General features: G+C 40.6%; 1 protein-coding gene across 1 annotated transcript in view; it reads right to left on the bottom strand.

Annotated features, from left to right (window-relative positions):
* The window catches only part of LOC127185466 (transmembrane 9 superfamily member 2-like), a 47,151-nt gene extending 34,881 nt beyond the window's left edge, over positions 1-12,270 (bottom strand). The window contains 9 exon segments of the mRNA XM_051141919.1: positions 3,037-3,152; positions 4,630-4,750; positions 5,037-5,059; positions 7,298-7,414; positions 8,436-8,500; positions 9,004-9,097; positions 10,258-10,327; positions 11,834-12,027; positions 12,176-12,270. Coding sequence (XP_050997876.1) covers positions 3,037-3,152; positions 4,630-4,750; positions 5,037-5,059; positions 7,298-7,414; positions 8,436-8,500; positions 9,004-9,097; positions 10,258-10,327; positions 11,834-12,027; positions 12,176-12,270 — 895 coding nt within the window.
* Between the last annotated feature and the right edge of the window lie 14,709 nt (positions 12,271-26,979).

The raw sequence follows: 26,979 nt of genomic DNA, 5'->3' as shown, positions 1-26,979 counted from the left end.
GGCTAGCTCATAAGCAAAGCTTATTTAACTAGAATTTACAACAACAACAAATAATCTGTATCCTTTGAATGAAGTAAAAACAGCCCTGTTTGATTGTATGAAAACAGTAGGCCTCACATGTGCTCACAGACTGATGCAGCAAGCACTGGGCCTCCACCAGGTCCTCTGCACATATGTTGTGTCTGTTAGCTTCGTGGTTTTGTGGGATTTCTAACAGTGGGAGCTGGAGTATATCTGAATCTTTTCCCTGATCTTGGGACTCTTTTCTTCCTATGGGGTTGCCTTGTCCAGGCCCTATGGGACAGCTTTTGCCTTGTCTTGTATCTTGTTTTGTCCTGTTTGGCTATCTTCTCTTGGAGGCCTGCTCTGCTTCTGAAGAGAAAACGGAAGGGGAGTGACTCTGGGGGAAAGGAGAAGTAGGTGGCAGGCCTGGGAGGAGTGGAGGGAGGGAGAAACTGAACGGGATATATTGGATAAGAGAAGAACTTCTTTTCAATGAACATTTTTTAAAGTAATGGTCATTTTTATCTGGTTGAGTGTTTAGCAGTTTGGGAAGTTAATACATGTATACAATAGAGTTTGAACAAATTCATCCCCCACACCCTTCCCTCTAACACTTGCCATATTCTCTACCACCTTTGCCTCTAAACTTCATCTACTTTCTCTCACTAAATGGACACAGTGTCTTAAAATGAGAGTACATGAAGTGTGGTATGTGTTTTTAAATAAGGTCTCACTATGTAGATCAGGGTAGCCTCCAACTCAGCCTTTCCAACGCTATAAAATAGTGCATAAAATAAAAGTAGTATGAAGGGGCTGGAGAGATGGCTCAGAGGTTAAGAGCACTGGCTGCTCTTCCAGAGGTCCTGAGTTCGATTCCCAGCAACCACATGGTGGCTCACAACCATCTATAATGAGATCAGGTATCCTCTTCTAGTATGCAGGCACACATGCAAGCAGAACACTGTATACTTAATACATAAATCTTTTTAAAAAGTATTATGAATACATGCATTTTGAGAGACATTCAGTGATTCATAACAGACACTCATTATCCATAATTCATAGTAGTATGTAATGAATACAATGACTTCATAACCACAATTCAAATATTTGTCATAAAAATAAAGAAGTGTTCACTCAAATGCTAATATTGATTAATTTTCCTTTTGAATAAATGTATTATACACTAAGTTTTGTATTATTTGAGGACATGTATCATTCTCCGAAGACAAAAGGAGATCTGGGCAGGATGGCGCATACTGATAATCCCAACACTTAGGAGGCTGAAGCAGGGATCGTCATGAGTCTGAGGCCAGACTGTGCTGCAGAGTGCAGTCCAGGCCATCCTACAGAGTGAAATTCTGTCTCAGCATTTACACAGCTATCTCCAAAACAAGGGCAAAAGAAAACTTGGAAAACTAGAGCTTATAGTGCTACACCTGAACTTCCCTACAGGGGCTCAAGCTCACAATCTCACCCAAACTTCACAAACTCTTGGCTCTAGACAGCAGTTTGCAGGTGGTTGGCTGCCTGAACGCAGCAGAAGTAGTCCTGGTGCATAGAGATTGTAAGTCAGGTAGTTAGGTGAATGTAGCTGCTATCTGGTACTGGCCACCACTAAATGGTTCCGTTTATGTCTCTATGCCATCTACATGTCAAGATTACACCTGTGCCCCCAAGCCATTTTCTGATTATCTGTATACCAGAGGCACATGTGAGACTTCCCAGGGTCCAAAGCAGGATGATACAGTCTAGTTCACCCAGTTACACGGTCTAAAAATCAAACCATGTCATGGGATGTGATGAAATTCCCTATACTAGGAAAAGCAGGAAAAACTAGGTTGAACTCAAAGAGCCTGGGACTGTAAATGTGGAGGTCCATACCTTCACCAAGGGGACAGACACTAGTCACTTGTGGCATCTGAAGCTTGGCTCATACTAAGAGAGATGGGCCTGAGGTTTTAATGCACACTAGGTTTGAAACACTTCGTGTAGGGGAAAAACAATATATTTCTGTACCCCTAAAAAGTCAGCAAAAAGTTACAAAGCAATTTATAGAAAACATATTGGGGAAATAGGAGCATCAGACAGATTATTCACTAGGAAGATTTGATAGATAGATAGATAGATGAATATATCGCACTAACCATATAAAATTATCTGCTCTTTTATATATTCTGGAAAGAAGAATTAAACGATGAGATGTAAATGAGACACAGTGGTGCACAATTGTAATCTCAGCACTTAAGAGGTGAAGGCAAGAGGATTTGAAATTCAAGGGCAGATGGGATACAGCAAACACTGAAGGGAGAAGGAGAGAGAGAGAAGAGGAGAGGGAGATAAGGGGTGGAAGGGGAAGAGCAGGAGAGAGAGACAGAGACAGAGAGACAGAGAGTGACAGAGACAGAGAGAGACAGAGACAGAGAGACAGAGACAGAGAGACAGAGAAAGACAGAGACAGAGAGACAGAGAGACAGAGACAGATAGACAGAGGCAGAGAGAGACAGAGACAGAGAGACAGAGACAGAGAGACAGAGAGACAGAGACAGAGAGAGACAGAGACAGAGAGACAGAGACAGAGAGAGACAGAGACAGAGAGACAGAGACAAAGAGACACAGAGACAGAGAGACAGAGACAGAGAGACAGAGACAAAGAGAGACAGAGACAGAGAGACAGAGACAGAGACAGAGAGACAGAGACAGAGAGAGACAGAGAGACAGAGACAGAGAGAGACAGAGACAGAGAGACAGAGACAGAGAGAGACAGAGACAGAGAGAGACAGAGACAGAGAGAGACAGAAACAGAGAGACAGAGACAGAGAGACAGAGATAGGCAGCAAGAGACAGAGACACAGAAACACAGAGACAGACACAGAGAGATACAGAGACACAGAGATTAAAGAAGGAACCAGGGCCTTATGTGTGCCCTAATCTTGTCTCTATAGCTTAAAAGTGATGAAAGTTTCAGCTTTAATATTAAATATATGAGGTTTATGTGTCTGATTAAAAAAATAAGGTGAGAGCACCAAATACTTGCCTCAAATTTTACAGAATATGTGTAGACCACATTTAAATTATCTGCATTTTCTTCGGAAATTTCCAAAGGGGGCTCGTTGCAAGTTAAGTGGTCCTCCTCTGAATGCTTATAGCTAGTAAAAGAGTGGGGAGTGATTTTGTACATGAAACTGATGTACAATTTTCAATACATAGTTATTCAGACACATACTAGCAGACTAGGAAAATTGAGCTTTACAGTATGTTCTTTATCTAAAAACTCTTTTTAATTATGACGGGTGGATATGGGCCCAGGGGTCCTGCTCAAACTATGGCACCAGCCAAGGACAATATGGGCAGTAAACTTTGAACCCCTACCCAGATCTACCCAATGGACAGGACATTCTTCACAGTTGAGTGGAGAGTGGGATATGACTTTCTCACGTACTCTGGTGCCCCATATTTGACCACGTCCCCTGGATGGGGAGACCTGGTGGCACTCAGAGGAAGGACAGCAGGCTACCAAGAAGAGACTTGATACCTTATGAGCATATACAGGGGGAGGAGGTCCCCCTCAGTCACAGTCATAGGGGAGGGGAATGAGGGGAAAATGGGAGGGAGGGAGGAATGGGAGGATACAAGGGATGGGATAACAATTTAGATGTAATATGAATAAATTAATAAAATATATATTTTTTAAAAACTCTTTTTAAAGTCACTATCCCTCTGCCTCCACCTATTGGATTACATGACTATACTCACCTGCAATTCTTCATTATTTACAATACTTTTTGTTTCTAAATGTTCCCAACACTCAAATTGGACTCTATATACTACCTAAAACTTTCTATTTAAGAACATTCCTTTTGCCTCAGACCTCCTGAAAATGGTATCTAATAACTTGAACTCTAAAACAGTAAGTACATAAAGACAAATCATATTTGTAAGCACCCAGACATGTGAGAGCCTACTATGTATAAACCACCAAGCTTAGCAATGAAGGGTGTTGCTAATATACACTATTAATGGCAATGTAAATTAGTAGAGCATTTATGGACAAGTGAATAGCATTCCTATGTGATTCACCCACCAGACTTCTAGGTATAAAAAACAGAAATGAATGAACAATTCTTTAGGCATTTGCTAGGGCTCAAGGTACAATGGTAGATCTCTTTAAAAGTAGGTGTCCGGGCTCTTCCTACATATGTCCAAGGATAAAGTATTCAATAATTCTTGAGGCTGCTTATTTAGCTGTTAAGAGCTCTGATTATTAGCAGATTCTTCTACCTACCTAATATTTTCCTAACAGAATCTACTGGTACTAAAGCTGCCTTTCTGAGAAAAACAAATCAAACTATATTTATACTAACCCCTTTATAATAAGACAGCAACAAAATGAAGTCAGAACACTCCCAATAAATCTATTCTTTATTTTAATTCTTCTTCACATTTCATAATACTCAGATACTTAGCATGTAGAAGACAGGGTAAAATAATGATTAAGCTTTCAAAATATATTATGTAATATCACATAGGGATCCTAAAAGTAAAAAACAACAAGTTAGAAAATCTGGGCATTTTAAGTCCATTTTGAAATCATTAGAACTAATTTAAAAGAAACTCCATAGCTACCTTTTGGGATCAACTCTGGAACTAATCAATTTTACAACATCTCTGGTTGTGTCCCTTTCTATGTAATATGTAATAGTAATATCAACATGATTGAAGAGGTACAAAGTATTGTTTTTGCTGACTTCAGACTGTAAAAAGACAAAAGAAAATTTTTAATTTTAACTTCTCCTAGAAACTACAAAATACTAAACCTGATGATGGAATAAAAATTGGATAAACTAATACTTTTTTTTAATGTCCCATGGGGATGGAGAGGTAGCTCAGCTCAGATAGGTCTTGCAGAGGACCTGAGTTTACTACCCAGCATCCGCTTCGGTTACAACTTGCTATAACTCCACTTCCAAGGGACCTGATGTCCTTTTCTGATCTTTGCAAGAAACAGACATACACATGGTACAAATACGTACACGTAGGCAAATTCACTAAATTTCTTAAAGATATGAAGGATAAATATGTCTCTATACATTTAAAACTATAACCTGTATTATTTGGCCTAATAATTAAAGTATTAATCAACTCTGTATGTATTAAACAGTTGTTAAAGAAACAATAATATAAAACTGTAATATTCATAGATGTATGTCGTTTTTTAACTTTTAACCACACAAAGATATGGAGTCATAAAAATTAACTAGTAAAATATTGCCAAGAGCCACCCTGTTAAGTGATCTCACAAGGCATGCGGCGTGTCTAGGAGGTGATCTGGTATTCACAAGGTCTGTACCATGATGCACACCCAAACTGCTTCCAGCCTCTGACATGCTATCAGGAGCCATTGATTTGGGGAAGTCCAGTAGTCATGAGAGATCTCTGGAGGGGATCCGGAATGTGCAAGGTCTGTATTGTGATGCACCCCAGAATTGCTTCCAACTCTGACTACCCTGTCAATTGTGCACTGCTGCATCTCTCTGAAATCTGGCATTAGAGCCAGGCATGGTGGCTCATGCCTTTAATCCCAGCACCCAGGGAGGCAGAGGCAGGTGGATCACTGTGAGTCTAAGGCCAGCTTGGTCTACAAAGTGAGACCAGGACAGCCAGGACTACATTCATGGCCAGCCCGTTCTATAAAAGTGAGTCCAGGATAGCCAAGATTACACAGAGAAACTCTGTCTTGAAAACCATTGGTGTGAACTATTATTTTCTGGGTACTGACCAGCTCTGATTGAACAAAATTCCTACAGGATCTTGTTGAAGGTGTACTGTTTGTTATTCAGATGAATTAATCCCTGATTATGGACCTCCTGATTTGATTCAAATAGTTTTAAAAGTTAAGGTTAGTTTATGTCTGCAATAAATACCTTTGTGGACCTCCAGATGCCTAAGGATAGCCTTGTAGCAGATTTGTGGCTTCAGATAAGCCTCCACTCCAGACGGTCCCACAAATCCTGGTATTTCACCATAAATATATGCAAACTGGCTTAAACGTCCCATGAACCTAAATTGGAATGAAGCTACCTAGAGATGTCTGAATTTACTCTGTTTCTTAGAATGAAAGACAGATAAAATTATTGTCCTGAGCTCATAATGAACTAAGAGATAGCCGGATAATGTATAGTCCTAATTGATGAGTCTACACTCTTATAAGTTTCAGACCCCATTAACCTTAGGCCCTGGCAATCTTTGTCATTCTAAATTCACTATGAACTTATTTAATGGATACATAGATTAGACTACCTGTTCTTATCACACCCAGTCAATCAATAAAGCAGAAATCTTGATTGAATACTGGGATGGAGAGGCGCTGAATAACAACAGCATGTCAGGCTTTTTCATTGCCACTATAAAGGTTTTTGTTCAAATTTAAAATTACTAATGTTGATTACTTTATTCTTCAATAAACAAAATATTCTTAACAAACAAACCAAAAAAAGGGGAAATGCTTAGCTTCAAAACATGTAAGCTGTTATATTTTAGAATTCCTCTGTTTTTGTGATTAATTGTACTCTTGTGACTATGAAGTAATTCCCTTTTTTCAGAAGTGTAAGTATGATTATCAGCAATAAACAGCGTTGAAATTGAGAAACTTAACTTCAGTTGAAGTGGAGATGCCTGACTTCATCCACCTTTTCTCTTGAACCTTCTCTCTTGAATGTTTGTGTGCAGATTGGGAAACCTGACTTCAGATGAAGTTGAGATGCCTAATTTCATCCACCTTTTCTCTTGAATGCATCGTGTGAGTGGTTTATTTTCTATCTCTCTTACTTCTTCTTATTTCCCTGTAGATTTGCAAATAAGTTAGCAGACTCAGGGCCATCAGCCTTATACAGCTAATAAGCCTAAATTTACATTGGCTTACTGGAGATCTCCAGGCATGGTGGTACACACCTTTAATCCCAGCACTTGGGAGGCAGAGGCAGGCAGTTCGCTGTGAGTTCAAGGCCAGCCTGGTCTACAAAGCAAGTCCAGGACAGCCAAGGCTACACAGAGAGACCCTGTCTAGAAAAACCACAACTAAAACAAAAACAAAAAACCAAGAATATATATTTAAAAGGACAGAGACAGCATACAGGACAGAAACAAAGTACATTTGTTCTTATATCCCCAAGCATATAGCACAGAGCCTAGATGGTAGTTGTCCCATTAATGTTTTCTAGATGAGTAAAGTAGAAAGTAAAACATAAGTGAAAAAAACATTCTTGTACTTCCTTTGTAATTTGGCGATACTTACATCGCCTTTAATTGGCCACTTGGGGTATTAAAACATCCTATTAGAAATCCCGATGTACAATAGTGTTCTCCACCTTCCCTGTCATAACACCATATTACTTGCATGTTATCAATAACCCTACACAAGAATATTTTTCAAATGAAAGGTTCAACAAGCATTTAATACTGACCAACTTAACTGTTATCTTACACATATTCAAGTTCAATTTTAATCAAATTCAAATCACAAAAATACAATATAATTTCTATGTTATTAAAATTACTCTGAGGGTCTAGGGTGATGGCTCAGCAGTTAAGGATACTGACTTCTCTTCCAGGTTATGGGTTCAAATCCCAACACACACATGGCATGTCTGTAACTCCAAGATCTGACATTCTCACACAGACATACATGCAGGCAGAACACCAATATACATACAATTTAATTTTTTTTTTTTGGTTTTTCGAGACAGGGTTTCTCTGTTTAGCCTTGGCTGTCCTAGACTCACTTCGTAGACCAGGCTGGCCGCGACCTCACAGTGATCCACCTGCCTCTGCTTCCCGACTGCTGGGAAATTTTTTAAATTTTTAAATTACTTTTAAAAGTATTTAAAAAGTCAGTTGTAGATAACAAACCTACCAGTGATGATAGAGATTCTTTTATATTTGTTTAATAATAAGGTTCATAACACATTAACTGAGCAGTTATTACTCTGTTCTTAACCATCTAAAGTAATTTGGCTTCCTCCCAGCATTCATCCCAGAGAAACTTGTACTTTGTAGATTTCCCTGTTCCAGTTCCTTCTCCTGATGTCTCCTTGACCTCTGCTGGTAGATCAATCCCCTACTTCCTCCTTTAACTCCTCCTCCCTTGGTTGGCAGGAACTCCAGCTCTATTCTCTCCCCTACTCAGCAATTGGCTGTAAGCTGCTTTATTGGCATACCAATTATAAACACATTGAGACAGGAGAGTCTCAGAACAAGGATTGCAACCAGATATGGAGGTACAGAAACCAGCATTCAAATTGCATAATAACCGTATGCCTACAGTAGAGCATCTGATTAGCATATGTGATTCCCAGAGTTCACTCTCCAGTAACATTCTCTCACACACTTTCTCCCATCTCTACATCTCTGTCTGTCTCTTCCTTTATGTGGACTCAGATACTGCTAATATTTTAACAGATTCCTCTGTGAACATGAGGTTATCTTTTTCCATCCCTCCCTTTAAAACAAAGATTCAATTTTAAACAGTTTTAAGAAAATTCTTTCAGCCAGGCATGGTGGTACAGGCCTTTAATCCCAGCACTGGGAAGGCAGAGGGAGGCAGATCAGAGAAACCCTGTCTCGAAAAACCAAAATAATAATAATAATAATAATAATAATAATAATAATAATAATAATAATAAATATATATTATAATTATATTATATTATATATTATATTATATTATATTATAATTATTATTATTATTATTATTATTATTTAAAAAATAAGATAAACTAATAAGATCAGGTGAATAGGGCTGGAGAGATGGCTCAGAAGTTAAGAGCACTGCCTGTACTTCTAAAGGTCCTGAGTTCAACTCCCAGCAACCACATGGTGGCTCACAACCATCTACAATGAAATCTGGTGCCCTCTTCTGGCCTACAGGTGTTACATGCAGGAAGAACACTATATACATAATAAATAAATAAATCTTAAAAAAAAAAAGATCAGCTGAATAACCTTGTAGGGACATATTGTTACTTGTTCTCCAAATAAAATTTGTCCAAGAGTCTCAGAGGGTGTTTTCTTCAAAGAATCTTGACAGAAGTCAAACCTAAAGAAAAAAGAAGTTCAAATATGTTTTGAAACTCTACAAGAAACCAATCTTCATAATTCATCTAGCCTCTCCATTGTCAACAAGACTGTGAATAAAACTATGACCTAGAATATGTCTAATTATGAACTATTTGCTTCTCTATACGTTTTTCTTTAGAGTGTGTAATAGTTAAATGCATTACATAAAGGCTCTTGTTACTGCTTTTGACTTTTCTTAACATATTTTTTTAAAAAATCTCATTGGTGTTGCATGCCTTTAATCCCAGCATTCAAGGAGGCAGTGGCAGGCAGATCAATGTAAGTTTGAGGCCAGCCTGTCTACAAATCGAGTACAGGATAGGCAAGGCTACAAAGAGAAACCCTGTCTCAACAAACAAACAAACACAAACTCACAGGCCTGGCAGTGGTAGAGCACATCTTTAATTACAGCACTCCCAAGATAGAAGCAGGCAAATCTCTGTGAGTTTGAGACTAGTTGGGTCTACAAAGTGAGTTATTAGGACAGCCATGGTTATATAAAGAAACCCTGTCTCAAAAAAGAAAAAAGAAAAGAAAGGAAAAACAAACAAAAAAACTCACAATATTTTGGAGCTTAAACTTTAAATTTCTCAAAATAAGTAAACAACAGTTTCAAGTCTATATTAATTCTAGTGTAATATGTCCAGAAACTGAAATTATTAGTTCTGGTCAAAGCAAATTTAAAGAACAGTGTCCTCCCCAAACATATTCCCATATAGTATCAAAAATTAATAGATGAAAAGAACTAAAACTTTCTTTCAATTATTATGAATATAAGATGACTTAAGTAGAAAATAAAATACATAAAAATCTTGTATATATTTTAAATGGCAAAAGATTTGTACAATCTAAATAGAAGCCAGGATATTTTATATATTTTAAATACTTGTGTTACCCTAGATTTCTGCCTCGCATTATAATGAAAGTCAGACTTGACTTTAGTAGAAGAAATAAATTAACACCAAAGAACATCTTAGTTTTTTATAATACAGATAATTCCTCTTTTTCCAATGGTTAAGTCACATTGAAACTGATCACGTAATAACAGAACATTACTAAACAAAGCATGATCACTCCCTAAAATCTTCCACATGATCCTTTCTCGTGTTTTAAATAAAACTACAACTCTGCCTCGCTTACCTATCATAGTCATAGGTCATCACAGTTTCCATTGAGTACAGTTTATCAGCATAGACTTGTATTGATGATTAAAAGGAAGGAAAAAGAACATTCATTAATAATACAATGAGCTAGTTGTTTCCAAAACAAAGAATAAAATAACTAAACGGTAACCTTGTCTATTGTTGCTACCATCAGTTTACAGTTTGGTTGATATCCATGGTAAGTTTCTCCTTCTCTGAGGAGAAAAGGAGTGGGACACAGGGGGAAGGAAAAGGAGGTGAGAGGGAGGGACTAGGAGGAGAGGAGGAGAGGTGAGAGGGGGGGACTGGGAGGAGAGAAGGGAGAGGAACTTCCTACTAGGAAGTTAATTAATTAATTAACTGGAAAAAAGCAGGGTAACGATGCGCATGGATTTAATCCCAGCACAGTGCAGGTGGATGGAAGGAGGGGAGTTTACAAAAGCAGACGAATCTCTGATCTCTGAGTGACTTTGAGGCCAGCCTGGACTACAGAGTGAGTTCTAGGACAGTGATAATCAGAGCTACACAGAGAAACCCTGTCTTGAAAAACAAATAAAGAAGGGGAGAGGGGAAGGATGGTTACACATACCCTGTAACCCCAACATGCTACAGGCTTAAAACTCAAGGATGGTATATTATTGTTGGAAATCAGCCTGGGCTACTCAGCAAATTCAAATCTAAAAAACAATATTTTTTCAAGAAAGCACATATCTTTCTGCCTAGCATCCCACCAAGCAGGACTTTAAAGCCAATTCAAGGCCTCAAGGCCAGCTTGCTGCTCTGAGACCTTCTTACCAAAAACAATATAGTGAAGCGTGGTGATCACTGGGCAGCCTAGGTTACAGGAGACCAAGTCTCCAAATAATAATAATAATAATAATAATAATAATAATAATAATAATAATAATAACAATAATAATAATAATGTTGATCACAGTGGCACACATCTGTGAGTCTGAACTTGGAAAGATGTTGAGCTTAAGGCTAGCCTAGGCATAGATCCTGACTTAAAGAGTATTCAGGAAGGGAGGGGAAGAAAAGGATGACTGGGGCACTGTGAACACAGAGCCATTTCCTAAAGCTTGCTAAATGCCCTGCACCGCAAATGCTCCCCTTTCAGTATCACCAGCCTGTATAAATAGGCAACAAAATGAGTGTTATGCATTTTGGAGGACCAGGGCAGCCAGAGTGAGTAACCAAGGAACAGGACAAGAGTGTGGCAGAAATATGACAGGAGCCTAACAGGACATGGAGGAGAGAGGAGCAAGTGGGAGCAGAAGAGGGTGGGCTTCTGGCAGGGAGGCTGAAGAGCAAGGGGAGGTGGTGGGGTAAAGAACATGCCTCTGGAATAGGCCAAGGGACCTGAGGGAGGACCTATGGCCAGGAAGGCATGGGGAGGCTAGGCAAGGCGAGGGGAGGGAGAAAGATACCCTGAGAGGATGGGAGGCGGGTAGAAACGCCTGGAGGACAGAACCAAGGAAGATGGCGCCATACCAAGAGGGTGGGCCTGGGACTTCCTGTTATCTGCACAAGGCCTTCCGCAAGAGCCCTTTTTTTCCCCTGGCGCCTCACCTTGTAGTAAGAGTTGGGAGAGCCCTCCTCACAGTACGTGATGGGAACCAGTCCAGGAAAGTAGAAAGCCGCAAAATTAGCGGCTAAGAGCCGCAGCCGCAGCCAACATCTCAGCCCAGGAAGAGTGAGGCCGACCTTGGTTCCCAAATGGCGACCTGCAAGCCCCATCTTAACCTCTGCCTCAGAGACAAGCAACCTAGAGAGAGAAGAGATGGGAACTACTGGTCAACTGAAGCGCAAACAGTGTACCAGGAAGTGAGGTAGTGAGTAGGCAGGATAAGAAACTTCGAGAATTGTTACAGGGTCCTGCTAGCCTGTGGCTCAGGACCCTCTTGCTAGGATACCCGGCTGTGGCAGTCGGTGAGCAGGCAAAGTGCGCATGCCTGCATATCGTATATCCCTTGAACCTTGCCCCAGACCGGCCCAATTTTCCCGCCATTTTAGTCACGTGTCAAATTCTCAGGCAACTACGCAGAGGCGCGTGGCGAGGAGGTGGGGGAGGGGAGGCTGTCTTAGTGTTTGCAACCTCATGAAGTATCACTTCTGAGGGTTTTTTCCCCTAAGACTAATACTATATGGCCAGGGAAATGCCTCAATGAGTAAAGGTTTTTGCTGTTAAGCTTGAGGACAGAAGTTTGATGCCAGGAAGAAAACTTTAACTCTTTCCACAAATTGGTCTTTTATGTCTCCCACAGAAATAAATAAATGTAATTAAAATGTAAAAAAGAAAATACTCTTAACGGTATTGCCACTCTACCCCCAGTCTTTTCTGATGGCGGACCTTGAAGAGGTCTGGGAGCAGGTGTTGGGATGGGTCTGAGGACTTCAGGGCCATGTGGTCTAAGCATGTCTTTAATACCAGCCCTCTGATGACCGAGGCAGGTAGAGATCTCTGGGGCTTTAAAGGCAATCTGAACTAAGTAGCTAATTCCAAAACTCCCAGGACCCTACACAATGAAACCATGTATCAAAAAGGTGGGGGGGGGGGGCTATAAATCAAGTACTGTGGTTTTAAGCAGCTGCCTCTAATGAGGCAATACATTTTTAAAATGTAAATTAAAAAATTTTTGTTTTTGTTAAAATTATTTTACCTACTTATTTTTAACTATTTTTGTGGGGTTTTTTGTTTTGTTTTGTTTTGTTGGTTTGTTTTGGTTTGATTTGGTTTTTCGAGACAGGGTTTCTCTGTGTAACCTTGGCTGGAACTCATAGTGATCCACCGGCTTCTGCCTCCCGAGTGCTGGGATTTTAAGGCATGTGCCATTTAAATATGCCTACCAGAATTGGGAAGGGGTGATTTTATTTTATTTTGTTTTGTTTTGTTTTATTTTATTTGAGACAGGGTCACACTCTGTAGTCTTTGCGGGCCTGCAGCTTGCTACAAAGACCAAGCTAGCCTTGAACTCACAGAGATCTGCCTTCCTCCTAAGAGCTAGTGTTGAAGGCCACTGTGCCCTGCCTCAAAAGTTCTCCCTCCCTCTTCCCTTCCCCAACTCCTGTTTAAACACACAGTCTTCCTATGTTTCCCTGGTTGCCCTGGAACTTACTATGCAGACCAAACTAGTGTCAAATTCAAAGAAATCCAGCTACCTCTGCCAGACACCCTCCAAGGGGGTTTGCTCTGCTCCAACAGAAGCTCTAAGTATTGTTTCTTAGTTTTGAGACAAAAACTGACTCCATTGCTTAGGCTGGCCTTGAACTTACCCTATATCTTAGGGACACATTGAAATTGCAGTCCTCTTGCCTCAGCCTCCTTATTTGGATTACATGTCTGTGCAACCTGGCCTGGCTTTTAGTGGATCCTGTGTGTAAATAGAGACCCTCTTATTTTATTTTCCTTTCTTCTTTCTTTCTTTCTTTTCTTTTGCTTTTTCCATGTTGTCACTATTTAGACCAGGCCGGATGGTAACAGAGATCCACCTGGGGTTAAAGTGCTAGGATTAAATTCATGTACCACTGTACTGAGCTTAAAAGCTTAAGAAGTTAGCTTCCTTCTAGTTTACTGAGAATCACCTTTCCTTTGCCATGAGAAAATACCTGAAATAAACAACTTAAAGGACCAAAGTTTACTGGAGCTGATGCTTTCAGAGGTTTAAGGCCTGGTCATATAGCAAGGCAAGTGATCATCATGGCAGAAGGATGTGGCTGAAAGTTATCCTCGGGGGGAGGGACTAGGAAAGATGGTGGCGCACAGTATGTACTATGTCTAGTAGGCAGAGTTGCTGGGAAACAGACTAAAGGGATCTAGCCAGAAGCATCAAGCTCCCCCCTCATTGCGACTGGACAACTGGCGGTTCAGAAGGTACAAACTTCGAACACCCTGCGCTCCTCCAAATACGGGAAAGAGCACGGACCCACTGGGGAACAGAGGGTTTAGTCTTACAATCAAGTTTAGTTGATTAGGGGATAAGGTTTTTTTTTTTTTAGATCAACATAGATGTTTTAAGTTAATAGAGATGACATATGAGAGATATTGATTTTTATTCAGAAATTTAGATTCAACAAGACAGGAAAGATGTTTACTTCAAGTTTGACAAATACAAATAGCCAAATCACTAGGAATGTAACATTTGTATAACTCATGATTGTCTCATGGTTCTTCCTGCTGTACGTAGTTTATTTTATTCATGTGTAATAATATAAATGTATATGTTTAAAAAATAAACATAATAAAATAATAATAATGAAGTTATCTTCACATGAACCAGGAAGTAGGAAGGGATGAGAAGGAGGCAGGAACAAGATAAACACTACAAAGATGTGCCCCAGTTACCTACATACCTCTTTCATCCTTGAAGTCCTGATCTTCCTGACTCTGGCTCCTGAGTTCTAGAAATATGGGCACTTGGGAAGGGGTACTTCATGTACAGGCTACAATAATTGATCATTCATTGGCTCATGTGAATTTTCCGGTGTCCTTTTTTTTGTGTGTGTGGCAAGGTAGTAATTGATGGCTTCATTTTACATGAGGTAACTGATGCTGGAAGAGGAAAACTTCTTTTATGCTAGGCTACCTTGCTAGTATATAAAAAGGTGAGGCTAGCCAGTCATCCCAGCAGGGGGCAGGAGAATCAGAAATTCAGGGCTAGCCTTGGCTACATGAGACTGTATCAAAAACAATCAAATGAGGGCAAAAACTAATACTAATAATAATGAATAAAAAGAAAAGACTAAAAGCAAGGTCTAATACCTAATGGAGTTACCAGATTAAATGGTAGAAAAGGAAATGTTAAGTGTGTAGCAGTACAAAAATAACCTGATGTATCTGTTAAATTTCAATCTATACTAATTGAGAATGTTTCAAAAGTAAACAAAAAAATGTTGCATGAAGCTGAGCACAGAGGCACATGCCTTTAATCCTAGCACTAGGGAGGCAGAGGCAGGAGGATCTCTGTGAGTTCAAAGACAGCCTAGTCTACAAAGTGAGTCCAGGACAGCCAAGGCTACACAGAGAAACCCTGTCTCAAAAAACCAAACCAAACAAAAAGTTACATGAAGCACATGAATCTCAAGGGAGGACATGGTGATGTTGTTTGTGGTGGTTTGAATGAGAATGGTCCCCATTGGCTCATGTATTTGATTACTTAGCCCCAGTTGGTGGAACTGTTTGGAAGAATTAGGAGGTGTGGCCTTGTTGAAGAAGGTGTGTCACTAAAGCTAGACACTGAGCTTTCAAAAGCCCACATCTTTCCCAGTTAGTGTTCTCACTCCTTACCCACCTCTCTCTCTCCTGTCTCTGACTTGTGGTTGGTGTCTCAGGATGTGAGCTCTCAGCCACTGCTCCAGCACCATGCCTCATGCCTCCCTGCTGCTATGTTCTTTACCATGACCGCCATGGGCTCTAACCTTCTAGAACAATGAGCTCCAATTGTCTGGCTTCTTTTATACACTGCCTTGGTCATGGTGTTCTGTCATAACAAGAGTAACTGAGACAATACCTTAAGAAATGAACACGTGGAGCTTGAGAGACAGCTCAGTGGTTATGGGTGCTTAGCTACTCTTCCAAAGGACGTGGGCTGAGTTCCCAGCGCCAGCAGCTCACAACCTTATCCAACTCTGCTTCTAGGAGATCAAATGCCTCTTCTAGCCTCCATAAACACCACTCATACATGTGGTACTCCCACACACATACAGACAAAGCATCCGAACTCCTAAAAAATAGAAACTAAAACATGATTATTTCTGAGGTGTAATTATCACAAACAAGGGTGTCCTGATCCTATTAAAGAAAATGTATAAATATATATATGTAAAAACTAGCTCCTAAGCAGTTAATTTTCTAAGGTTCTAACCACATAAGGTTATATATAGCCAACAGTTCATTGTGTACACAACAATTTTAAATATCAGGATAAGGAAATACTCTGATACCATAGAATCATACTGTATTTAAGCCATATTCTTAATTCATTACTTACAGTGTCAAAAAAGGAATAAATGTGCCAAAGTATAGCCAGCCCCAGCTCCAGAGGACATACTATATCTTTTATAGAGTGATGATAGAACCAAATTAGAATATCTCTAGGGCTTGCCGGGCCTGGTGGCGCACACCTTTAATCCCAGCACTCAGGAGGCAGAGACGGGTGGATTATTGTGAGTTCAAGGCCAGCCTTCTCTACAAAGCAAGTTCAGGACAGCCAAGGCTAACATAGAGAAACGCTGTCTTGAAAAAGCAAAATAAATAAATTAATTAATTAATTAATAAAAAAAAGATCTCTAGGGCTTTCTGCCTTGGCTTTTCCTTCCCTGTTTCTCTAGATATAAGTATGTTTCTTCTAAACTGATAGCACAGACCTGATCACGTTTTACTCTTCTTTAAAACACTCTAATGTCCAGGCCTTATGGTGCAAGGCTATAAGGACAGCTACTCAGGAAGCTGATTGAGGAGGATAAAAAATATCAAGATTTTCCTGAGCTACAGAAAGGATTCGAGGAAGCCTAGCCAATTCAGACCTTCTATCAAAAGGAGGAAATATAAAAGGGAGATGGAAAGAGAGGACAGATAGAATGCTTAGCTAGCATGTGTAAAGCCCTAGGTTTGCTTCTTTGTGCGGGATAGCTAGAACCCACAGGGAAAAGCTGGTCATGGTGGTCTGTAATCACAGTGCTGATGAGGCTGAGACATCAGGCAGACTCCTGGCTCATTGGCTAGCCAGCTCTAGCCTACTCAGTGAGCTCCAGACCAGTGGGAGACACCCTTCAAAAAAAAAAAACTATGAGGACACAATCAAGCATGGTGGCACATGCCTTTAATCAAAGCACATGGGAAACAGAGGCAGGAAGATCTCTGGGAACTCAAGGCCAGCCAAAGTTACACACTGAGCTCCTGTTTCAATAATAATGATGATGATGATGATGATGATGATGATGATGATGATGATGATGATAATAAATAAGCATGGTATAGGGAAACGAAAGCCTTAAAGCCAGTTCATGTTTACACAACATGACACCAATACGGATATCCACTTATTCAGCTAATATATGGCTGTTTACCTGGATGCCCTGGAACCCCAAAATAGACAACAATGAAGTGATCTACTGCATAACATTTTTGGCAGAATGCCACTTTTGTGTGATTCTGTATAAATACAGAATAAATACAGCCTGAGATTTTGCCTCCACCTTCACCAGTCTGCCTCTGTGTGTCTGTCTGTAGACTTGTATGCCTGTCACCATGCGGCCTGTGTGCCATCTGCCTGTATGTAGCCAAGTATGCCAGTGTGTGCTTGGGTGCCTGCTGACAGTTGCCTACCTAACAGCCCTTATCTAGAAAGAGTAAAGAATGCTTTATCTGCCTACGGGCCCTACTCATCTCTTCAACCTCCCAGGCTCCCATGACCCCCTTCTCGTGCAGTGGAGCATGGACCTCACACCTGGCATAGTCAGCTGGATACAACTGCTGCAGGGCAAAAGAAGAAAAAGGCCAGAAAGGAGATGGACTGAAGGCCGGCATTGCCAGGGAAAACCTTCACACGCCCTGGCTGACACTGCCAAGAGAGGCATTGGTGAAGATGGAGAAAGTAAAAGCTGATGGAGAACTGGCCATTTTGACTGCTGAAAGCAGGTCATGAAGATATTTTGTGGTGAGAAATCAAAGTACATAAATTGGTAGCCAGGAGAGAAACTGAAAGTTGAGCTTCCATTTGTGATTTGGAATATGAGCTCATTAAGATATATATTATTACATATATAGTAATATTTATTATATGATATAGTGTATATATTTATTTAATATATAAACAACAAACATACTTTATAAAAGAATATATACATACTATAATAACTGTAATATAATAAATCATAATAAAGCATGTTATAATAAAATAAAAATCAAATAATAAGTACATTTTACATAAATAAAACATAATATAATGAATTTTATAATATATAATATGTTTATATGTATGTATAATATAGTACATACTATGTAGTATATATTTTTATATTATATATATTAATCAAAAGGAAGTTAGTATGGTCATAGGCTGGGTAAATTTGCCCCTGCATTTGTGAAACCAGGGGGCAGATAGTGCCCTGTACAAAGAGGAGGAGATGGAAAAATTAGCCTCTATTACCACCTACTTCTCTTTAAGGCACTGTGTGTAGATCATGAACCCATAGGATCAGGAAGAATAGTGTGTGGTGTGTCTCTCCAGAGCTAAGTATATTTTAGGGGTGTGGTTACGGTATCTGGCTAGGGCAGATCCTGGAAGACCAGAGGCATTGTCTTTGCTCATTATTCATTAGTCTTCCACTAACGTGCAGAGTGTTAGCTGCCATTGACACTAGAGCTGATTGTACTTTAATCCATGAAAATCTAGCCAGCTTTCCCTGGCCAGCCATATACATAGGCACGTATGGTGGCCATATGGTTAAGCCAAAGCCAGTGATTGGTTTTGGGTATCGGTCATAAGACCCCCAGCCATACACAATGTAAGCTTCTCTTGGGGCTGAACATGTCCTGAGGGCAGCAAGCCTCTAAGCAACCACCCAGGAGCTCTAACTGCAAGTGAAGAATGTGAAGTTAATGGTGAGGGGCCACCCTCCCCAAGGACTGCTAACACCAAGAGTCAGAGTCCACCAGGGCCTGTTGCTTGCATATGTCCGTATAATGTGGACAATACATAGCCCTACACTGCCCCCGTGTGGTCAGTGTAGAAACCAGATGAAACCTGGAAAATGACTGACCTTGGAATGATAAAGCACCAAAATAGGTGGAATGTAGGGAACAGAAGACCTGAATAAGTGGAATGTAGGGAACAGAAGGCCTGAAGGGCCCCTTATGTTTAGACAACATGGCACCAACAAGGATATCCAATATGAGTCAGGTAATGTATGGCTGCCACCAGGTGCCCTGGGATCTTATATAACTGTTTTTGGCAGAATCTCACTTTCATGTGATTCTATATAAATATAACCTTGAGACCAAGAGGTGTCCATGTGTCTGTCTTTAGGCCTGTGTGCCACCCACCTGTGTGTGGTCATGTATGCCAGGGTGTGCCTGGGTGCCTGCTAACAGCTGCCTAACTAACAGCCTCTGTCTAAAAAGAATAAACTGTTTCTTATCTGCCTGTGAGACCTAGCAACCTTTTCAACCTCCCAGTCTCCTGTGACCCTTCTCTTCTCCTACACTGGAACATGGACCTTAAAGATAGCTTCTGTTGTTGACTTCTGGCCTTTGTCCACATGTGTACCTATCCAAGTACACACAGAGAAGACAAAAACTGAAAAGAGCTAGGGATATGGCTTGTTGGTCAAACACTTGCATCACATGTGTGAGATCCTAGGGTCAGTCCTTAGTACCATATAAACAAATGCATACATACGTATGTTCATGAATCCTTTATTGAATAGGAAGTAAAGGAAATATAGGATTTTGCAACTTAAAAGGAAATTAAAAGAAACTGGTGAAACCTCAAAAAAAAACTCCATAGTTTTATTAATAGCATTATACAAATATTGATTTTGTAGTTTGGTCAGAAAACCATGGTCATGTGAGATGGTCATATTGATTGACTTTGGATAAAGAGTATACAAGACCACTCTAAGTGTTTTTCATTTATAAACAAACTTCCTTGTTTTGTTTTGAGACAGGCTCTCACTATGTAGCCCTGGCTAGCCTGAAACTCACTATGTAAAACAGGCTTGACTCAGACTCAGAAATCTGTCTGTTTCTGCTTCCTCAATGTTGGGGTTAAAGGTATGCATTTTCACACCTGCTTCTTTCTGTTTTCTTTTCTTTCTTTCTTTCTTTCTTTCTTTCTTTCTTTCTTCCTTTCTTTCTTTTTTAAACAAGGTTTTACCCAGAGAAACCCTGTCTTGGAAAAAAAAAAAGAAAGAAAGAAAAACAGAGAGACAAAAAGAAAGAAAAACAGACAGAGAGACAGAAAGACATACAGACAGACAGAAAGAAAGAAAAACAGGCAGACAGGAAGAAAGAAAAAAGAGAGAAAGAAAGAAAAGAAAGGAAGGAAGGAAGGAAGAAAGAAAGAAAGAAAGAAAGAAAGAAAGAAAGAAAGAAAGAAAGAAATATTTCACTACTGGTGGCCTAGAACCTATAGACCAGGTTGGCCTCAAACTTCTGGCAGCTCTCCTGCCTATCTTCCCACTTGGCTGAGTTTTATAATATGCAAGGGCATTCTGAAGCTTAAGACTTGTAAATTCCTCAGAACCTGCAGGCCTATTGCCTCAGTGGAAATGTTCATAGCTCAGATCTGGAGTGTTCCTCAAACTCTCATAAATTAAAATTGGTTGCCAGACTGGGAAAGTACCAGGATATTCTATAATCTATCAGGATATTTTATAATCATTATGCATTGGGGCCTAGTAGAAGAAGGTTTGGATGACCCTTGGAAAGGCTTCTGGAACCCTGATACATTCCTCTTTTCACTTTACTTCTTGCTTTCAGTGAAGTGAGCAGTTTTGTGCTCCCTCTTATGATGGCCTTAACACTGCCCCCCCACCAAAAAAAAATCAACCATGGACTAAAACTTCACAATGAAGTTTTCTTTACACTTACCTTGCAAATTTAGTCAAAGTCATAAAATGATGATTAGCATGGAATAATAGTAAAACAAAAGTTACAAAGCTTTTTAAATGCTGTGATAATTTGTTTTAAATGCCTCTATTCTGAATAAAGAGGAGTAAACAAACATGAAATAGAAATTTACTTATACTGATAGAGAGCATTGTGTTAGTGTTCTTCAGAGAAACAAAACAGATAAATGGATGAATGGATAGATTGATTGATTGATAATAGATTGAGAGAGAGAGAGATGATAGATAGATAGATAGATAGATAGATAGATAGATAGATAGATAGATAGATAGATATAAGAGGGAAATGAAATCCTTGGAGCTGGAGGTACAGAGAGTTAAGGGGTGCTAGAACCCAAACTTGGGTTCTCTCTGAGAGCAGTATGCACTTTTAATCACTCTCCAGCTGCCTAAAATACATTCTTATATTTTTAGTCATTTTGTGTGCGTGTGTGTGTGTGTGTGTGTGTGAGAATACTGAGGTAATTCACTGGTGTAAGGAAAATGCAAAATGGCCTTTCTTTGTTTTTTGTTTTTTATTTCATCATTTTACAGCTTGATCTCAGCTCCCTCTCCTCTCCTCACAGTCCCACTCTCATGCCCTGCCCTCTCATTCCTACCTTTCCTTCTCAGAGAAAGGGAGGCCCCTCACAGGTACCAACCCACCCTTGCACCTCAAGTCACAGCAGGACTAAGGATACCTTCTCCCCATTGGTGCCTGACAAGGCAGCCCAAGTAGCAGAAAGGGATCCAAAGGCAGGCAACAGGGTCAGACAGCCTCTACTCCCATTATTAGGGGACCCACATGATGAACAAGCTGCACATCTACTACATATGTGTAGAGGGCCTAGGTCCAGACTACGCATGTTCTTTGGTTGATGGTTAAGTTTCCCATAAGCCCAGGTTAGTTTACTCTGTAGATCTTGTTGTGTCCTTTACCCCTCCAGATCCATCTTATACTTCCTCCAAGTCTCCCACAAGATTCCCTGAGCTCAGCCTATTGTTTGGCTGTGGGTCTTTGCAAGTGTTTCCATCAGCTGCTGGATGAAGCCTCTCAGAAGACAGTTATGCTAGGCTCCCATCTGCAAGCATAGCAGAATATCATTAATAGTGCTAAGGATTGGCTCTTTCCCATGGGATAGGTCCCAATTGTGCTAGTCATTGGTTTGCCCTTCCCTCAAACTCAGCACCATCTTTATCTGTACACTTCTTGTAGGTAAGACAAATTTTGGGTCAAAAGATCTATGGGTGAGTTGGTGTCCCCCTTCCTACACTGGGACTCCCACCTGGCTACAGGAGGTTAGATCTTCAGGTTCATTAACTCCTGCTGCTAGATGTCTCAGATAGCATCACTCCCATAGACTCCCCAGCCTCCTCTGTCCCACAGATGCCCCCACCCATTTCTGCTCTCTCTCCCATTCTTTCCACCCACCCAAGCTTTATACACACCTGGTCCCCCACCTCCATTACTGGGTATATTGCCTAGGAGTGGTATAGATGTGTCTTGAGGTAGATCTATTTGCCAACCTAGACTACTATACCCATAAAAACTCTCAATCACCATAGATGGAGAAAACAAGATATTCCAGTTTCCCCTTGGTTTGGGTTTTCTTTATTGATTCTGTTTCCACTTTCAGGTCTTGAACTGTTTTATTCATTTCTTTTTACTGTTCACAGTTTCATAGATTTCTTTAAGGGGTTTATTGTGTTTCTTCTTTAAGGACCTCTATCATATTCAAAAAGGTTATTTTAAGGTCTTTGTCTTGTGCTTCAGCTATGTTGCAATATTCATGGCCTACAGTGGTATGGTTGCTGGGCTCTGGTGGACGCATAGCCTGGCTGTTATTAATCATGGTTTTACAATGGCACCTAGGTAGATGTCTAGGGCTTGGGAAGATTGTTATTGTAGGTCTGGTATACGGTCTTTTCTTTGTTGGTGAGGTGTTTATTCCTTTGTTTCTGTGGAAATCTCTAATTAGTAAGGAGACATAGGGTGTATGGCAGGTAACTAGAACTTACACACCATGAGTAATATCCTGTTATGGTTTGGATAAGTGTCCCCCAAAGGCCCTAAGAGGGAGGTCTGCTTTTGACCACATGCCCTTGTAGGTAATATTGGAGCTCTAGACTTTTCATCTTCCTCTTTTGCATCCTGCTCATAAAGTAAATGGTTTTTACTCTCTTTCTCTGTCATGCATTGTCCATGATACACTGCCTCTGCACAGGACTGAAGCCACAGTGCCAATTCACAATGGGATGAAACCTCTCAAACTACCTGCCCAAATAAATCTTTTCTCTTCCTCAGTAGATTATCTCAGGCATTTGTTACAAGAATGGAACTCTAAATAACACACTAAATTGGACTATTTAGAAGCTGGGTGTGGTGGCACACGCCTATAATCCCAGCAGAGGCAGGGGGATCTATGTGAATTCAAGGCCGGCCTGGTCTACAAAGGGAGCTCAGGACAACCAAGGCTACACAGAGAAACCCTGCCTCAAAAAACCCAAAAACAAACCAAAAAGAAATTAGACGATTTTAGATAATTAATCTGAATGGAACCCTACAGTATTTCTCCATTTGAACACTGAATTTCCTCCAGTCTGTATCTGCCCATCTCCAAGAATTATTACACACACTGCCATTTTTAGTTTTGGTTGGTTGATTGGTTGGTTTTGTGTTTCAGGACAGGGTCTCTCTGCATAGCCCTAGAGGCCCTGAAACTCACTATGTAGACCATTCTAGTCTCCAGATCACAGAGATCTACCTGTTTCTATCAGGATAAAAGGTATGCATTACCATACTAGGCCATCATTCCTGTTTTTGTTTGTTTGTTTGTCTGTTTGTCTTTTGAGATAGGGTTTCTCTGTGTAGCCTTGGCTGTCCTAGACTCACTTTGTAGAGCAGGCTGGCCTTAAACTCACAGCGATCTGCTTGCCTCTGCCTCTAGAGTGCTTGGATTAAAGGAGTGAGCCACCACGCCTGGCTCAGTTTACATTGTTTAAATGTGGGTGTTAGGGTTTCAACTGAGCCATCCCCTCACCTCCTGTCAGCACAGTTTTTATACTTGAGGATACATCTCCAAAGTTGGATTGCTGGATCAGGTGATATTACTGCATGGTTCTTTCAAATGTTTGGCTGCAGAGGAGAAGTAAATTATCATGTCATACCTAAAAGATAGATGATTGAGAGAGCAAGAGCCATATATGATGATGCTCTGGGCATGTTTTAATGCACATAAGGAATTTCCAATGGAGTATTCCAGAGTAAAGAAAAGAATATTTAATGAAACAAATGTCTAAGATGAGAGAAGACTTTAACCAAGGCATAGGAGGAAGAATGGCCTTACCTCAGAAGAGGTTTTGTGTTTCTATCAAAGCGATTCTCTAGCTTGCCTGCCCCTTCGAGGAACAGAGTGTGGTGGCACTTGTTGAGAATCCCAGCCCTTGGGAGGTTGACCCAGGAAGACTGCAATACTGTCACCAACCTGAACTTTCTACTTTCTACTTAAACCCTGTCTCAAAAAATAAAACAAACAAACTTGGGGGGATCAGAAGTTCAAGGTAGTGAGTGGAGTCATTATGATTATCAGCCAAGTCAGAGCTATGTGAGGTCTTAATCTCAAAAGCTAAAAATAAACATTTCCTCCCTCAGACCTGGCATAAGGGCACACATCTTGATTCCCAGCACTCAAGAGGAGTAGACAGGCAGATCTAAGTGAGTTCAAGGCCAGCTTGATCTGCATAGTGTTATGAGGTACCCATCAGAGAAGGCCACTGGGACACTGGCTCAAGCCAATAGAAAGTCTTTATTAACTCACTGGCTACTACACTGAGGGTTTGTGACCCAAGTGCAGTCCTGAGACTTTCTCATGGTGAGCTTTTAAAGCACAAAACCCACATCATGGTTTGACACAGCTCAGTTAGCAAGAGCAGTTATCCAGAATCAGAACTATAGAAGCTAAAAAGCAAGGTTAGCACATTTCTAGTCTTTCTCAGAACTATGTATGGGCTTTGGTGGATTAGGGTTTTGCTCCTATTTCGGCAGGTGTTAAGGTCTACATGCTGGCCTCTTAAGCCAGAATGGTGCCTTAGTGTTTCTAACATGGTGTCAGATTTGCTAAAGTCTGGAAGCCTGTCATAATGGCAAGTTCAGGGCCAGCCAGAACTGCACAGTGAGACCCAGTTAAAATAAATCCGTGCCCCTGGATAGGTGCTGAAATACAAAATGCTTCCTCAGGGTTTGAAAAGGTGGCTCTTACAAAAGACATGGATTTGATCCAAGCAGACACACAGATGTTTACAAGTGTCAGTATACCAGTTCATGGAGGGGTGGGGGAATCTAATCCCTCTTCTGGCCTTAGTACAGGCAAACTACAAATATAGACCCCCCCCATAAAAAATAAATCTTTAAAGACATTTTTTTTAATCACTGTAACCCAAGTTTGTAATTCTATGGATCCAGAAGATGAATGAATGGAGGGTTTGTGTTGTTCTGGAGCATTCCTTGCAGTCTGAGAACCACTATTCTACATAGTAGGAAGAAAAGAAGTAGGATGGGTATAGAGCTGTGTATATATGCATGCTTTGTAAGCAGAAGATAAAGAAGTTCCCATATTATAGGTTCTTTCTTTTAAACCGTGAGAATGTATGTGCATATAAAGTAGGTATATGAATCAAACATTTAGTGATAATAAATTATTCCGATTCCATTTCATATAATCCCAGTTGAATATTTGATACTGGCGAAAATAGAACTTATTTTCTGAGTTTATCAATATTTTTACTTTCTGAAAGTCAATGCTGAGAAAGCTGCTTCACATAAATAGGTAATAAAAAATGGCAGAAATATGGTTAGGATTATTTTGGAAATTTTGACCTAATCCCAAGCCAAAATTAATTTAACCCCTTTTTTCTGTAGACAGGGTCTCTATGTAGACTTGGCTACCCTGGTGCTTACAGAGATCCTCCTGTCTAGGCCTCCTTGGAATTAAAGGTGTGTGCCACCACGCTCAGCACATTTATCATTTGCATGTATGTTGTGAAATTCAAATCACCAACTAAAAGAGCAAATATTCAGGGACAGGACAAAACTGCCTGTAGCCCTGGCTAACATCGAAGCCATTATGTACTTAAAATTGCCCTTGAACTCCTAATTACCCTTTCTTTGTGTAGTGGCTCTCCTTGGTTGTCAACTTACCTACTACAGTTGGAATGAACTAAAATCCCCGAAATGGTGGGAACACCTATGAGCAATATTTGCTTAATTTCAAGTAGGAAGATCCACTTCTTGTGTTTGTCGTTTATTTGTGTCAGTTTCTCTGTGTAGCCCTGGCTGTCCTGAAACTCCTTATGTAGGCTTCAAAGTCAGAGATCAGACTGTCCCTACCTCTGGAGTGCCACTCTTGAATCCTGATCCTTGAGGTAAGAAGATGTGCCTTTAATTCAGATCTTTGGTTTTTTTTTGGGGGGGGGGGTTCAAGACAAGGTGTAATGCCAAAGTTGTGAAACCCTCAAAGACCACCAGGTATCAGCCAGATGCAAATCATACAGGGTCTCCTTTATTAGTCAAGCTCAGAGTGTGGGCTGTCAGCCCCCTCATGAGCAGGAAAGATGACAAGCCCTAGTGCTAGGGGAACAAAGTTTTAAAGGAAAAAACTGCAGGTCACGGGGGTGGGGAGGGCAGGGGGCGGGGATCCATGCCTTTCCAAGCCTTACTGTTACGCAATAGGTTAGAGGGGTACAGAAAATTTGCCCTTTAAGTTGATTGGCTGAGGGACCAGGGCTAAGAGAGGGGACCAGGGAATTCATTTGCTCTGGTCATTGTAGCTCTGACTGTTTGGCCCCGGGTGCAAGCTCCTAGGAATGGCTGTTAGCTGTGTGTTTGTGGCTCTCCCTGGAAACTCTGGGGGTGGGGCAGGGTTTCAAGTTCTAAGGCCCTGAACACAAAATGGCATTGGTTTGGCCTCTACAAGGGTTTCTTTATGTAGTAGTCATGGCTCTCCTAGATTCACTCTGAAGATCAGTCTAGCCTTGAACTCACAGAGATCTACCTGCATCTGCCTCCCAAGTGCTGGGATTAAAGGTGTGCACCACCATGCCCAACTCTAAT

This window comes from Acomys russatus, chromosome X (assembly GCF_903995435.1).
Source record: "Acomys russatus chromosome X, mAcoRus1.1, whole genome shotgun sequence".
NCBI lineage: Eukaryota > Metazoa > Chordata > Mammalia > Rodentia > Muridae > Acomys > Acomys russatus.
Note: the sequence above shows the minus strand (reverse complement) of the source record. Positions and strands in the feature narration are given on the sequence as shown.